Here is a 16,578-nt window from a genome sequence, read left to right as displayed (position 1 = left end):
CTGTACTAAATAATAATTGAACTACCAGATTCCATAGTGCATGGCTGCATAGATATTTCATTGCCCAAACTTAACAGGCTTCCAAGATTCATCTTTCCAGAGTTGTGTGATTAGTGGTGGTGGTGGTGGTGGTGGATGTGGCGGTGGTAGTGGTGGTGGTGGCGGCGACGGTGGTGGTGGTGGTGGTGGTGTGAGTTATTTCTCTATGAGACACAGCCTGACTACATAGTTCACACTGGCCCTGAACTCACTATGTAGCCCAGACTAGTCTCAAACTCATGATCCTGCCTGCTTCAGCCTGCCAAATGCTGGAATTACAAGAGTGTGCCACCATGCCTGGCCTCTTTCCTGCCGTAATTTACTGCCTGATTTCAGAAATTCAATTGTTATCTATTAGAATTCTGCTTCCCTGAGACTCCTGCAACATTTCCTTTCTTTAAAATTCTTCTGCACTTTAAGAGCAAAAGAACTAAGCATAGAGAAGGGATAATAAAAACAACAATATTCTAATAAGTTTTACAAAATTTAAGAAAATTTACAAGCTGTCCTCTATGTGTGGCGGCAGATGGGGCTCAAGTCTTATGTTTACATGCAAAGACTGCCTTGTAGTGATTTGGTTTTTTGGTACCGGGGTTGAACTCAGGGCCTCGAACGGGAGAGGCCAACACTCCTGCCACTGAGCTCTATCATCTTTTTACTTTTTCTTTAGAGACCAGGTCTAAGTTGCTCAGGCTGGCCTGTGAACTCTATAGCCCAGGCAAGCGTTATGATCCTCTGATCCTCCTGCCTCAGCCTCCTGAGTAACTAGAATTTCAAGTTTACAGCATCAGGCTCAGCTCCAATAAATTTTTACCATCTACTACTAATCACTGTAATTGCTAAGTACTAAAGCCAGCAAATACTTACAAATTTTATAGAAGAGAATAATAATTCATTGCCCGAAAGACTCTAAGAATAAGATTTCTTCCCTCATTAAAAACATTGACTTCATTCAAAACCCAAAATATTGACATTTGAATAGTCACCACCAATAGCATCTATACAGTACAATCTTTGATTTATACAGGCACAAATACAAGAATTGAGTGAAAATAGAATCCACAGAATTCATCATTCCCTGCTAGAAAAGTATTCAGCCTGCAGCTAGTCATTATACTCAGGTATAACTGTACTTTGTATAAAAGTTCTCTATGTCTAAAGAAATCAGAATTACTATTTTAAAACTTAGGAGAACACCCATAAGTTACTCTCCTACAACCAGTATACTCTTTATTCAACACATGCAGAGCAGAAGTGTCTTAAATACATATTTGGTGCAATTATAACAACACAAATAAGAAAAAAGTCCAAAGTTAACATGCCATCCACACACTGCTAATTTTGCTCTCATGCTAATCTTACAGGCATAACGCTGGCATTGTTATTTAAAACCAAAACCGTTACATCAACATTCAAGTGTTTGTACCAAACTAGATCCCATGCCACACAATGCCCCAGAAGCTCCAACTCATTTACATGTATACTCATCAACCATTAGTGCAGTAAAACTAACAGTACATACTTTTAAATGTGCCGGTTTTTTTCTGGTTGTGGAAGAGACCTTCAACTTTATATTCTGCCAACAGCAATGTAAAGGAATTATGAACTGACATAAATCTCCAAAGTCACTCCAAAATTAAAAGACTTCAGATTACAAATTTTTTTTAAGCAGTTGGTATTTTGTTAATTGGTCAAATGCTAGAATTAAGTTATTACATGATTTATTCATAGAAATCATGAAATATATTATCACTTAAAGAAAACATCCCCTCTTTTTATCAATATTATACATTTACCAAAGCCAAGAGAACAAACCCAAATATTAATATTACAGCAGCAAGATGGCAAAGTTTGACAACGCTACTCTTCATCTGAACAAGGACCTATGGCTCCTCAAGGCTGAGAAACAACTCAGTTTCCCTGCCTGGAATACACTGTTTGCCCCGTTAGAGTCCTTATCAGAAGTCGCTCCACAGCCCACCAAATATGTGTAACAGCAATTTAACTTCAGGCAACAAAGTAGTCATTAAAAATTAATGAATAGTTCAAGAGGACTCCCAAAGAAATAAAGGAAAACTTAGTGGATTTGTTTTGATATGGGTACAGATGTTTTCCAGGTGTGACACAATCAGGAGCAGTGGAAAAAATCAAATCATCACAGGGCTCTCCAGATTGTCTTCCCTTTCCCACTCCTGCCCTCTGTCCTCGTGTGCATGTGCACACTCACACTCACATAGTCTCTACTCCAGCAGAGGGTAGTTACAAAACAGATTCCTTCCAATCCACTCAGTCAACACTAAGAGCAAACAGCTTTGATACTAGAATGTTTGGTTTACTCATAAGATTATACAATACCTGGAATCATCTGTCACTTCCTCAATAAAGCCTGATTCACATCTGGGACATATATATTCCTATAAAAGAAAAGAATAAGTAAATAAAAGTTTTTCATTTCATTAGAAACCCAAGCATGTCGCTTTCGAATATCATGAAGTACAAAGGCTGAAGATCGGACTGGCAAGATGACTCAGCAGAGGAGCTTTGCTGCCAAGCCTGATGATCTGTTGGATCCACAGGTCCCACACAGCAGGAAGAAGAGACTTCCTGCAAACTGCCCTTCTACCTCCATACTTGCGCCATTTCATGCACACACCCACACACACAATAAATAAACAAACAAAAATGTAATAAAAAATTTCAACATTTTTAGATGTATTTACTTATTTTATGTCTATGGGTGTTTGGCTTGCATGTATGTTTGTGTACCAAGTACATGTCTGGTGCCTGTGGAGGTCAGAAGGGATCCCCTGGTACTGAAGTTACTGATGATCAATGTGGTTGCTAGAAACGGAACCCAGGCCCTGCAAGAGCAATGTGTGCTCTTAACAGCTGAGCTGTCATCTGTCCGGCCCCACTAAAAACAAAAATACAGGGGCTAGAGAGACAGCTCAGTGGTTAAGAGCACTGTCTGCTCTTCCAGAGGACCTGGGTTCAATTCCCAGCACCCACATGACAGCTCACAACTGTCTGCAGCTCCAGTTCCAGGGGGTCTGGCACCCTCACACAGACATGCATGCACATAAAATTTAAAAAAATGCATAAATCTTTAATGCCAGGCGGTGGTGGTGCACACCTTTAATCCCAGCTCTCAGGAGGCAGAGCCAGGTGGATCTCTGTGAGTTCGAGGCCAGTCTGATCTACAGAGCAAGATATGTCTCAAAAACAAACAAACAAACAAAAATACATTTAAAGCTGGCTTTGAAATGTATGTATTTACTAATTTCCAGGCTGTTTCCTAATAAACCCTGGAAATAAAGGATTTCCTAAGATAGTTACAAAATAGTTTCACAGCTACCTAGGTGGTTCTCAATGAGAGAATAGGGAGAGTGTTAAAGATTTGTTTCTTTGGTTGTTCTGTCTTCATTTTTTATTTGGGATGGTTTGGGGTTATTTCTTTTTTAATGTCTTTGGCTTGATGTTTAAGAGGGAAATGGCAAAAACTGGATGGTTGGTGTCCTGGTTAGTTTTATGACAACTTGACACAAGCTAGAGTCATCAGAGAGGAGGTTCAACTGAGAAAATGCCTCCATGGGATTGGGCTGTGGGCAAGCCTATGGAGGCATTTTCTTAGTGATTGATAGGGAGGTCCAGCTATTGTGGGTGGTGCCACCCCTGGGCTGGTGGTCCTGGGTTCTTAAGAAAGCAGGCTGAGCAAGCCATGAGGAGCAAGCCAGTAAGCAGCACTCCTCCATGGCCTCTGCATCAGCTCCTGAAGCCAGGTTCCTGCCCTGTTTGAGTTCCGGTCCTTACTTCCTTTGATCATGGACAGCCATGTGGAAGCATTAGCACAATAAATCCTTTCCTCCCCAAGTTGATGGTCTGATGTTTCATCACAGCAATAGTAACCCTAACTAAGGCAGTTAATTATTTCTTTAATTAGGAAAAATTAATCATCTAATTTTCTCTTCAAAGCCAATAAAAAACAGCAGCTCCAATGCTTGTATCAAGGTAGTAAAAAAATACTAGTATTAGCTAGGCAGTGGTAGCACACACCTTTATTCCCAGCACTCGGGAGGCAGAGACAATTGGATCTCTGTGAGTTCGAGGCCAGCCTGGTCTAAATGCGAGTTCCGGAACAGCCAGAGCTGTTACATAGAGAAACCCTGTCTTGGAAAACAAAAACCAAACAAAATAACAAAATACTAGTATTGATGACTATAGAAACCACTATTTTGTACTATGTACATCTAAGAGATAAACTGGGTCACAGCATAAATCAATTTATAGCCTAGGAAATTAAATGAGGCTTTAACATTTCTAATCTTTTGGTTTGTGTGTTTGTTTTTTGAGACAGAGTCTCACTATGTAGCCCTGGCTGGCCTGGAACTCCCCATGAAGACCAGGCTGGTCTCAAACTCACAGAGCTCCTCATTTTTCAGTCTTTCAAGTGCTAAGATTAAATACATGAGCCACAACTCTCAGATTTTCTAATCTATCTTCTGATTAGCAATGGTTCCAAGTAAAATGTAATATTCTCGGCCGGGAAGCAGAGGCAGGTGGATCTCTGTGAGTTCAAGGCCAGCCTGATCTACAAAGCGAGTTCCAGGAAAGGCACAAAACTATACAGAGAAACCCTATCTCGAAAAATTTAAAAAAAAATGTAATATTCTCAGCTCTTTTCTGGAATAAGAATTCAAATAACTAAGGACAGTGAGACGGCTCTGCAGGTAAAGGCGCTTGCCATGTGTCTTAGTTTTCTATTGCTGTGACAAAACACCATGACCAAGGCAACTTATAAAAAAAGTGTTAAACTGTGCTGATGGTTTCATGGGTAGAGTCCAGGATGGTGGAGCAAAGGCATGGCACCAGGAACAGCTGAGAGCTCACATCTTGACCCACAAACAGGAGGCAGAGAAACTAACTCAGAATTTCTGTCTTTTGAAACTTCAAAGCCTGCCAGTGGTGACCTGCTTCCTCCAACAAAGCCTCATCGCCCAATCCTCCCAGACAGCACCAGCTGGAGACCAAGCATCCAAACCTGTGAGTCTGTGGGAGTCATTCTCCAAACCATACCACCACACAAGCTAGGCCACCCTCCATGCCATTCTAGAAACCACACGAAAGAAAGGGGAGAGCCGATTCCACAGAGGAGCTCGGACCGCCACACATATGCCCCCAACACAATAATAATAATGTTTCTTAAAGGAATTTAAATAACTGCAACAGCACCACTAATTAGTTTCTGTATCCTTCAATAATAAATCTCTCTTTAAATAATATCACAGTTTGGGGGAAGAAAGAATACACCTCCAAGACTGCTCTATCACAGTTTTCTAAGTGTGCTTCATCTGTTCAAATATACCTGAGAAAGACATGTTCAACTAGTTTCTGGTTCCATCCACTTTCTGAAAACTAAAGTTAGTCAATCTGCTGTTGATAAAGCTGTAACTATCTCAAACAAAAATGGAATAGTAACTATTTGGAATAGTAACATTTGGAATATCCACATGTTTTCTTAAAAGTTCCTGAGCAATTCCTCACATCGATATTAATTTGATGAAGAGCCAATTAAATCAAGAAACAGTAATATTGTAAAATAAATGCCTTAACAAATAAACACTGGACAAAGAAACAAATTCTAGATTTTGCCTAGAAGACCCAGGGAAGGTATTTCTAAAACAGAGTTCTAAGATATTAATCTGTTCAATGAAGAAGGAAATTATGTAGGTAGGACTGTGGGTTAGATAAGAGCACTTGGGAGCCAGGCATGGTGGTGTACACCTTTAATCCCAACACCAGGGAGGCAGGCAGAAGCAGGTAGGTCTCTGTGAGTTGGAAGCCACCCTGGTCTATACAGCAAGTTCCAGCTGGAGCTACATAGTGAGATTCTGTCAAAAACAAATTATGAAAGAAAGAAACAGCAGGTCTGGAGTTAGAGAGGAACAGAAGGAAGGTAGACTTTCAGGATGGGTCACACCACAGGGAGGCGACTATGGAAAACTTCAAAGTACCATGAACTATCCCGTGGATCAGGAGCTCTCCACAGTTTCCCTCCATTATTCACACCGAGGATGACACACATTCATAACAGGTATACTATGAACTATCGGAAAAGTAAAATTGATTGAAGGTCATATAAATTCTGAATCTCTTCTTTTAAGCTACACCCTCCCAGGGACAGTGATTCCCCTCCTTTCTCCCACATAAAAAACAAATTTACATGAATATAAATTGGGTTAATTTTAGACAAGTCAGGTGTGATAGAGCACACCTTTAATCCCAGCACTTCAGAGGCAGAGGCAGGCAGATCTCTGAGTTTGAGGTCAGCCTGGTCTACAGAGCAAGATCCAGGACAACCAGGGCCACACAGAGAAAACCTGTCTCAAAAAAAAAAAAAAGAAAGAAAGAAAGAAAGAAAAAAGGGAGAGAGAGAGAGAGAGAGAGAGAGAGAGAGAGAGAGAGAGAAAGGAAGAAAGAAAATCAATCTTAAAAAGAATTCAACCCAACTCTCCAATTATGGGATGGCTTTTCAAGGCCTGATTGTTTCAGGCTGGGGTACAATGAAACCAGTCCAATAATGGTGTTCCAGATCTAGACACACTATGGTGGGGTTTTCCAGATCTAGTTGTTCCCGTTGAAAGATTTATACATGTGTTGATCATGCATCTCTGGTAATAGTTAGAGTGGAGGCCTGAGTATTCTGTAGCTAAGAAGCCTTTGTGTGTCATACTGGTATTCTTTGGCCAACTGCTATTCTATCATCTCTTATATTTCATTCTCTGTTTGTAGCTAAGGTTCAAAATAATACAAAGTTCTTGCATCTGCTGGTACTTCTGTCTCTGACACCTACCACAGTACACACAGCCAAGTTTGAGAGGTCACAGTGCTGGTCTGTTTCTTAACTTGGACTTTACTACCTTCCTTACCTTTTGTACTTTTTTTTTTTTTTTTGGTTTTTCAAGACAGGGTTTCTCTGTGTACCTTTGCGCCTTTCCTGGGACTCACTTGGTAGCCCAGGCTGGCCTCGAACTCACAGAGATCCGCCTGGTTCTGCCTCCTGAGTGCTGGGATTAAAGGTGTGCGCCACCACTGCCTGGCTCCTTTTGTACTTTTTTAAAAAGATCTGTTTACGTTTATTTTATGTACATAGGTGTTTTGCCTGAATGTCTATCTGTCTATGTGAGGGTGTCAGATCCCCTGGAACTGGAGTTACTGTAGATGTAACAGTCTTATTAAATAAGAAACACAGAGCCAAATGCAGAGTTAAAAGCCCAAGAGGTCAGAGCAGTAGCTAAGAGCTGAGACTTAAAACCGCTGCCATCCTTCCCCTCAGAAAGAGACCTACTTCCTGTGTATGTGTCTTTTTATTGACTTTCTGTTCTGCCTTCTTATTGGTTGTAAACCCAACCACATGACCTCCTCGTCACTGCCTGTCTTTACAGACCTCTAGGTCTCTATGTTTGGTATTGAGATTAAAGGCGTGTGTCTCCATGCTGGCTGTATCCTTGAACACACAGAGATCTGCCTGTCATGTGATCTGGATTAAAGGTGTGCGCCACCACTGCCCGGCTTCTGCTATGGCTTGCTATTAGCTCTGGCCCCCAGGCAACTTTATTTATTAACATACAAATAAAATCACATTTCAGTACAAATAAAATATCACCATATTTCCCCCTTTCCATTTTAATAAAAAGAAAAAAGGAAAAAAGTTATAACTAATATAACAAAAACTATATCCAAAAGTACAATAACTATATACCACATATACAAGCAATAAATACCTAAACAATGTCCAGTCCATTTGCATTTGACAAATTCAGAGAAAATAATTCCATTATCTATCCTATTTTGGTAAGTCCAAAATGTACCTGATTCACTTTCTATCCTAACTTTTTTAATAACAGAACTATCTTATAACGTCTTTCAAATTTATACACTTACTCTTTAGTGAGTTTCTTTTCTAAAATTCTTAATAAGGAAAACTATAACTTAGTTTGTTAATGTCTTTCTCCACTTTCTCCACTCAACAAATTGTTCCCTAATGGCAGGGTCCTTACCAGTTTTGTTTATCACTAAAATACCCAAGGCAAACAAGTGTTCAACACACATTTGCTGAGGAAATGTTTGAGAAATTACAAGCCACATACCTTACAAGTACAAAAAGACAAAATACCTGAATCTTATATGGTCAGAAAAGAGGCAAAGTAGAAGTGTATGACAATTAAAGCCTAATATTTCAAAGTTAACACTATTAGGGAGAATTACAAGTTCTAGGATATGGCGAAAGGAATAGTGAGCTGGGGTGGAAAGGGATGAAGATCTTCAAGGGTCATCTGCCTGCATTCACACTAAACTTCCAAAATAATGTTCAGAGTAATTGGTCAAAGGGGTCCCCTGGAACCTCCCCATATCACAGCTATTCCCAAGGCTATCGGTTGCTCTCCATGACATGATAGAGGCCTATTGAAGAACGATGAAGACCCTGTTGCTGAAGACAATACTTATGTTGTCAACACAGAGAAGAAGAACTAGTGCTTAACTAGAAGCTTCACCCATACAGACCAGCATTCATGGTGCCGGAAGGTACTCTGTACAATACCAAAGGAGAAAGGTAATCATCAGTATCACCCAGCTATAAATATAAACCCTAAGGTCTACAACAGTGGCCTGCCTGCAAGATACGCTCCTACAGCAGCGGCACAAATGTCATGGAGTAACCAAGCACGGTTTTTTGTTTGGTTTTGTTTTGTTTTATTTCAGGCCCATTTCAGAAGATAGAACCCATACATGACACTGCTAAAGTGGCCAAGAACCCGAGACTAGATAGGTCACAGGCCTAGGAGAAAACCTAATACTATTATTCTGCTAAGGGAACACAGCAATAAAATGATTCTTAATGACATTCTGCTATTACCCACAGATCAGTACCTCACTCAACCCTCATCAGAGAAGCTTCTTGGAGTACATAGGAATTAACACAAAGAACCACAATTGAACAATGTGCAGAGAATGGGAGACTTTATAACACTGAGTCCTAAATGAGATATCTGCATCAAACCCCATGTTCCACCCCCAACCCCCATCTCAAGGCTCAAGGATCTGCGTAGAAGAGGAAGTGATAAGATTTTAGGTGCCAGAGATGACAGATAACTCTAGGGAATCAGTGTCTTCCAGATACAGCAGAACTGACACACATATGAACTCATAGAAACTGTGGCAGCATGCACAACAGAGATCCAAGCCAGATGAGTCCCAGCACTGAGAGGAGGAAATGGACACAAGGTCCTACCCCTAACCAAGAAACTCTCTACAGTTGATACCTGCTGGTAAAGGGAAAATCAACTTTCTCCAACAGATTGTCACTGGGTATATCAACCACACTCCAGGATAGGTCCCATGCCCACGAATAGAGTGCTAACACAAAACAAACTCCTTGGGTTTTTTCGTGTGTTTGGTTTTTGGTGGTTTTTTGTGGACTTTTTTGTTTTGTTTTCAGTATTTTTTTTTTCTTATTGGTCTTTTGCTTGTTTGTTTTTAGTTTTTGCAGGGTATTTTTTGTTTTGATTTGATTTGGAAACAGAGAAACACAGGGGTGGGGAACAGGACACAAAGTTGGGTGGGTAGGGAGGTAGGTAAATCTGGTTGTTGGGGGAGGGGAAAAACATGATCAAAATATATTATTTGAAAAGTGTTTTATATAAAAAGTAAATATAATATTGCTCAGAGTTATGGCAGATTGAAGATCACTTCAAATCACTTCATATTTCACAACAAGGTTGGGGGAGAAGACTGATGTAAATATCAAGAACTGAGTGAAAATACATATGTGTACCACCTTCTTTTCATGATCCTAGACTAGGTTCACACAAAAAACCAGGCTCCTTCACATGAGCAAAATACTCTATATGTACAAACCAAATGTAAAAGTGCCATATTGTTTTTCCTGTCACTTGGAAATAACAAATAATCCTTGCATTTGCAAGCACTAATCAAGCTTTTCTACTAATTTTCTAGTACCATGAAAGTATACTTGTTTAACAAGCAGACTGTTGGAATATGAAGACAAGCAGAGAAGCAGGTGTGTTGGAAGGCTGGGAAGATGGCTCCATTGGTAAAATGGCTGCTGGGCATGCACCAGGACCTAAGATTAGATCTTCAGAACTCACACACAAAGTCAAGTGTGGCACCACCTGCAACAGCCACCCCGAGGAAGCAAAGACAGGTAGACCCCTGTAATTCACTGGCTGGCAGCCTAGCCAAATCATAAGCTTCGGGTTCAGTCAAACACACTATCTTAGAAAATTAAAAGTGGAGAGCAATAGCATAAAACACCAAATATCAACCTTGGGCCTACACACACACACACACACACACACACACACACACACACACACACACACACACGAACAAACCCATACTAAGAAGTACATACACCACACACACATTTTTGAAGTAAGTAAGGTAACATATATCTATAATCCTTGCACTCAGAAGGCAGAGACAAGAGGATTGAATATTTTGGCCTACAAAGTAAGAGCCTGTCTCAAATAATTTAAAAAAATAATAATAAGTTAAAAAGCAAATATACTACTAGGATAGTGCAGGATAAGTACATATTGCATCCTCAAAATCAGGTGTCTTGGCCCCCAGGTTCCTCTTCTCTGGGCAATGCCAAGAAGATCACAGCTTATGTCATCCACTAACTTCCTCTTCTATGCTTTTATTGCAAACCTCCAATTCCCACACCCCCATCTAATTGGGACCATTCTGATATTTTCACATACAGAGCTGTGAACTGTAAGGATAAAGAGTATATGCTGGTGAGGAGTGGACGGCAAAGCGAAGATAACTGCCTGGCACTGTGGAAATCGTCCCAGTGCTTGCTCACACGTTCATACACAACTCTTCTATCCAATCTTTCCACTGCACCCCCACCCCCAGTGTTTCCACTGTAAGTGGCCCAACATGGTCATCTTTTTGTCCTTTTTCCCTCCCCTGCTCCAAGTACGAGGATCAGAGTCGTATACAGACTAGAGAAGCACTAACTCCCTGAGCAACATCTTCAGCCTGGCTATAAAATCTCATCAAAAAAACATTCCAGGAGTTATTTCTATCATTGAATCTATAAAAGAAAAGCTTATCAAAACTAACTTATCAACTGAGAAAAGGAAGAACCAGGAACCCAGTTGTTTCCACCAAACTAAAGGTGATTCTGAAAGTGCACTGTCCATAGCCCTAAAAGAGATATGTCAAATCAATTAAGACACCTACAGAACATTCCATCCAATGGATACAAAATGCATGGTCTTCTTAGTAGCCCATGAAACCTTACTAGAATAGATCACAGTTTAAGACACAAAGCAACTTTTAACAAATACAAAAGAAAATAAATATTTTGAACAGGCTCTTACGCTGTAGCCTGGTCTGTCTTCAAACATAATGTGTTACCTAGGTTTGGCTTGAACTCAGAGCAATCTTCCTGCTTCCATCTCTAACTGATGAGATCTGAGTGTGAGCCACCATGCCCTTCTTGAAATAATTTATCATGTCATAGTGGAATAAAGCTAGAAATCAATATAAGAGAAACCATAGGAACTAAACAAATATCCAAGACTTAACAAGACATTTTTGAAAAACCAGCGAGTCACTGAAGAAAGTACTTCAGAAATTTTAAAATTCCCAGAGTAAAATAAAAACGAAAGCACAACTTCCCAGACACCGTGATGACACAGTAAGAACAGTTATAAGGGAAAGTTCACAGTTAGGGGTGGCGATATTTTAAAAAATCAGAAAAATCTCAAATAAATAACAATATAATTCAAGGTCTTTAAAAAAAAAAAGAACAAGTCAAATTCCGAATTAGTGGCTGTAAAGAAAAAACGAAGACCAGGGAAGAAATTAATGAAATGGAGAGCAAAGGAACAATACATAGAATCAAGTTAAGAGTTGGGTGTCTGGGGAAAAACCAAGATGGACAAACCCTCAGTCAAGCTAACTGAAAGAGAATACCTCAACTAACAAATTAAAATGAGAATTACAAGAAATTTGATCCAATGAAATCCAAAGGATAACAACAAATGAATACTTTAAAAACACAAATTTAGAAAAAAAAACTGGAAATCTAGATAAACTGGGTAAGTTCTTAGGCATTCATGACCTCCCAAATGAGATGAGTTAAGATATCACACCAATGTGTATTAAGAAACAAAACTGACGTGGTAACAGAGTCTCCCCACCTGACAATCCACACCAAATTCCCCACTTTTCTTACTTGTTTTATGGAGGAAAGAGCTTGTCTTGGCTATGGTTTCAGAGGGTGATAGTCCATCATGATGGGGAGGTTCAGCAAGACAGCAAAAATAGAAAGCGAATGTCATCCTTACACAGGCTATGCTAATCTCTGTATCATTAAATTGTATATATGTGTTGTGAAAGTAAGCACAAATCCTACCACACTTTTCTTTTTCTTAGATTTATCTTATTTATTAAGTAAGTGCATTATGTTTAAATGCATGTGAGTGCAGGACCCAGAGTACCAGAAGGTGTCAGATCTCTTGGAATTGGAATTACAGGAGATGACCTGTCAGACATGGGTGCTAGGACTCCAATTCCAGACATCCTCAAGAGCAGTATGTGCTCTGAACCACTGAGTCATCTCTCTAGTTCCTCTACTAAACTTTTAAAGAAGAGCTAAGGCCAATGCTTCCAAAACTTTTCCATAAAACAGGACAGTAAGAATCACTACCAAACCTATTCTATGAAGCTAATATTACTTTGATACTAAAACCAGACAAAAACACAGCAGAAAGCCAGGCAGTGGTGGTGGTGCACGCCTTTAACCCCAGCATTGAGGAGGCAGAGGCAGGCAGATCTCTCTGAGTTTGAGACCAGCCTGATCTTCAGAGTGAGGCCATGATAGCCAGGGCTATACAGAAAAACCCTGTCTCAAAAAAAAAAGGAAAAGAAAAGGAGGGGGGAACCACAACAGAAAAAGTAAACTACAGACCAATTTCCTTGATGAACATAGATAGATGTTGTAGAATAGAATATTTGTTTAACTATGTAAAGATTTGTTGCATTTGTTTGTGTTGCAGAATAATTAACTATGTAAAGATGTGCTGCATTTGTTTATGCTGTTTAATTATTTAAAGGTGTGTTGCTTTTGTTTATGCTACATTTGTTTAACTATATAAAGACATGTTGCTGTTTCACCTTGCCTGCCTGAGGCCCCTGATTGGTCTAATAAAAAGCTAGGCAGAGGAGGGATAGGCAGGGCTAGCAGATAGAAGAGAGACTGAGGGAGAAAGATAGGCAGCCGCCAGTCAGCCAGACAAGAAAGAAACAGGAAAGTAAGACATACAGAATGACAGAAAGGTAAAAAGCCCCGAGGCAAAACGTAGATGAAGAGAAGCAGGTTCAAATAAGTTTTAAGATATAAGAGCTAGTGCTTTTAAGAGCTTTAAGATATACAAGCCTAAACTAAGGCCAAGCATTCATCATTAATAATAAGTCTCCATGTCATGACTTGGAAGCTGGCAGTCCAAGAAAGTACGCTACACATAGATACAAAATTTCTCAACAAAATTTCTTGCAAACTAAACTAAAGAACCCCTTAAGAAGATCATGCACCTTGACTTAGTTGATTTCCTCCCAAAAATGCAAGGTTGGTTCAACATACACAGGTCAATAAGGGTAATATAGCACATAAATAGACTTAAGGATAGAAATCCCATGATCATCTCAATTAGATGCAGATAAGATCTTTAACAAAGTTTAACATTCCTTCACAATAAAATTGCTGATGGAACGAGGGACAGAAAGAACCTATCTCAACATAATAAAGACTATACATAACAAGCCCATAGCTAACATTATACTAGTGAAAGATTGATGGCAGCTGAAGCATTTCCTCCGAAATCAGAATAGACAAGACTGTCCACTCTTAGTTGTTGTTGTTGGTTGGTTGGTTGTTTTTTGAGACAGGGTTTCTCTGTGTAACAGCCCTTGCTGACCTGGAACTCACTTTGTAGACCAGGCACACTCTCTTCATTCTTACTCAAAATAGTGTTCCAAGTCTTAACTAGAGCAATAAGGCAAGTGAAAGAAGTAAATGGGTTCAAAAAGAAAAAGAAACACTCAAATTATTCCTATTTGCAAGAGGACATGATCCAGCAAGACAAAAAGACCCTAAGAATCCACCAGAAAATTCTCAGACCTGATACTTTTGGCAAATATTGGGATATAAAACTTACAAAAGTGGTGTTTCTATATTCCACTAATGAACTTGCCAAGAATGAGATTGCTTTTTAAAAAATGCTACTCATGACATTCTCAAAAAAATAACTAGGGAAGGGGAGCTGAAGAGATGGCTCAGCTGTTAAGATCACTTGATAATCTTATAGATGAGGACCCAGGTTCAGTTCCTAGCACCCACATGGTGGCTCACAATCAGCCCAGTCTGTAATTCCAATTCCAGAGAATCCAGTGCCCCCTTCTGGCCTCTATGGATACTTTCATGCACATGGTGCGCACACATACATACAGATGAAATACTCACACATAAAATAAGGCCAGCCATGGTGGCATGCACCATTAATTCCAGCACTCTGGAGGCAGAGGAAGGAAGACCTCTTTGAGTTTGAGACCAGCCTGCGCTACAAAATGAGTTCCAAGTCAGCTAAGGCTACATAGTGAGCCTTTGTCTCAAAAATAATAAAATAAAAAACAAAACCACAAATAAATAAATATTTTTAAAAAGTAACAAGGGGGGTTGAGGATTTAGCTCAGTGGTAGAGTGCTTGCCTAGCAAGCACAAGGCCCTGGGTTCAGTCCTCAGCTCTGAAAAAAAGAAGAAAAAAAAAACAAAAAATAACTAGGAATAGGTCTAAACAACAAAGTGAAAGTTCTGTACAATGAAAACTCTTAAATCACAGAACAAATTAAAGAAGACACTAGAAGGTGGAAAGACAGCCCACACACACATATTGGCAGACTATCATGAAATTAGTTATATCACTAAAAGTGACCTATAGATTCAATTCATTTCCTCATCAAAATTCCAATGACATTTTTTAAATAACTAGAAAAAAATCCTAAAACTCATATGGAAGCACAAAGACCCTAAATTGCCAAAGAAATCCTAGGCAAAAAGAACAATGCCAATGGTATCACAACAAAATACCATGGCACTAGAACAGAAACAGATACATAGACCAATGGAATAATAAGGGGCCCCAAAATAAACCCCATAGTTACTCCACCTAATATTTGGAAAATGCGTCAAAAACATAATACAATGGAGAAAAGACACCTTTTCAACAAATGGTGCTGGAAACACTAGATATGCATGCTGTGGATGATTGATTGATAAATAAAACACTGATTGGCCAGTAGCCAGACAGGAAGTATAGGCAGGACTAACAGAGAGGAGAATTGAGAGAACAGGAAGGTGGAGAGGAGGAGACCACCAGCCTGTCGTCCAGGGAGCATCATGTAGAGGCAGCAGGTAAAGCCACAGAACACGTGGCGACATATAGATTAACAGAAATTGGCTGAGTATAAGAGTAAGAGCTAGACAATGGTAGGCCTGAGCTAATGGCCGAGCAGTTTAAATAACATAAGCATCTGTATGTTTATTTTATAAGTGGGCTACGGGACTGCCGGGACTTGGTGGGACCAGGAGAGAAAAACTCTAGCTACATATGCACCTGCAGATGAATGAAACTAGATTCCCATTTCTTACCCTACATAAAACTCAAGTCAAAATGCATCAAAGATCTTAATGTAAGATTTGAAATTCTAAAACTGATAAAAAAGAACACAGGCAAAATAGTCCAAGACACAGAGGTACAGGCAAGGACTTTGTGGAAAAGTCTTCACCAGTAAAGAAAAACAGATAAGGTTACATGAAATTTAAAAGCTTCTGCACTGTAGTGATATGTAAAGTAAAGCCTTTATGTCTGACTTTAAGTGAAATGTATAGTAAAGCCTTTGTGAACGAAATGTTACAGTAAAGCCTTTGCTATGTTTGGGTCAATCAGTAGAGGCTGAGAAATTGTTTTGAGACCATCTGAACCTTGAAGAACTGTTGTCTCTCTGGAGAATCTGCACTTGGTGTTATGTGAGAGCTTGCAGCTGCACTGACTGTGGTCCTAAGACACTCCTGGCAAACCTGGAGTTCTTACTTTTGATCTTAAGGGACTGAGGTTTGTGTGGGTTGTCTGCTCTTATAGGCAACAAGAGCAAGATAACTTTGGTAGTTGGAACCTTTCTCAGCCCCAATTAACCTTGTATATGACTGAATAAAGTAACTGGAGTGAGCTAGATGCCCCATCGGAAAATGAAGGCTTAGTGATGAGCTTCTCTACTGTGGCACCTACAACCGACATCCAGCAACACTGCACAGCAAAGGAAGTGATCGCCAAAGGAGAATGCAGCCCACGGAATAGGAAAAAAATCTTTGCCAACTATGTGTCTGACAGAACTAACATCTAGATTCTATAAAGAACTAAAAAAATTAAACACCAAATTATTCAATCA

General features: G+C 39.7%; 1 protein-coding gene across 1 annotated transcript in view; it reads right to left on the bottom strand.

Annotated features, from left to right (window-relative positions):
- The window catches only part of Rnf115 (ring finger protein 115), a 67,332-nt gene that overhangs the window by 25,676 nt on the left and 25,078 nt on the right, over positions 1-16,578 (bottom strand). Inside the window, exon 2 of the mRNA XM_052732061.1 lies at positions 2,395-2,453. Within this exon, the coding sequence (XP_052588021.1) occupies positions 2,395-2,453 (59 nt within the window). The remainder of the gene's footprint in view (positions 1-2,394; positions 2,454-16,578) is intronic.

Source organism: Peromyscus californicus, unplaced genomic scaffold, assembly GCF_007827085.1.
Source record: "Peromyscus californicus insignis strain IS unplaced genomic scaffold, ASM782708v3 Scaffold_9__1_contigs__length_137607984, whole genome shotgun sequence".
NCBI classification, from domain to species: Eukaryota; Metazoa; Chordata; class Mammalia; order Rodentia; family Cricetidae; genus Peromyscus; species Peromyscus californicus.
This window is presented reverse-complemented; position numbering and strand designations above follow the sequence as displayed.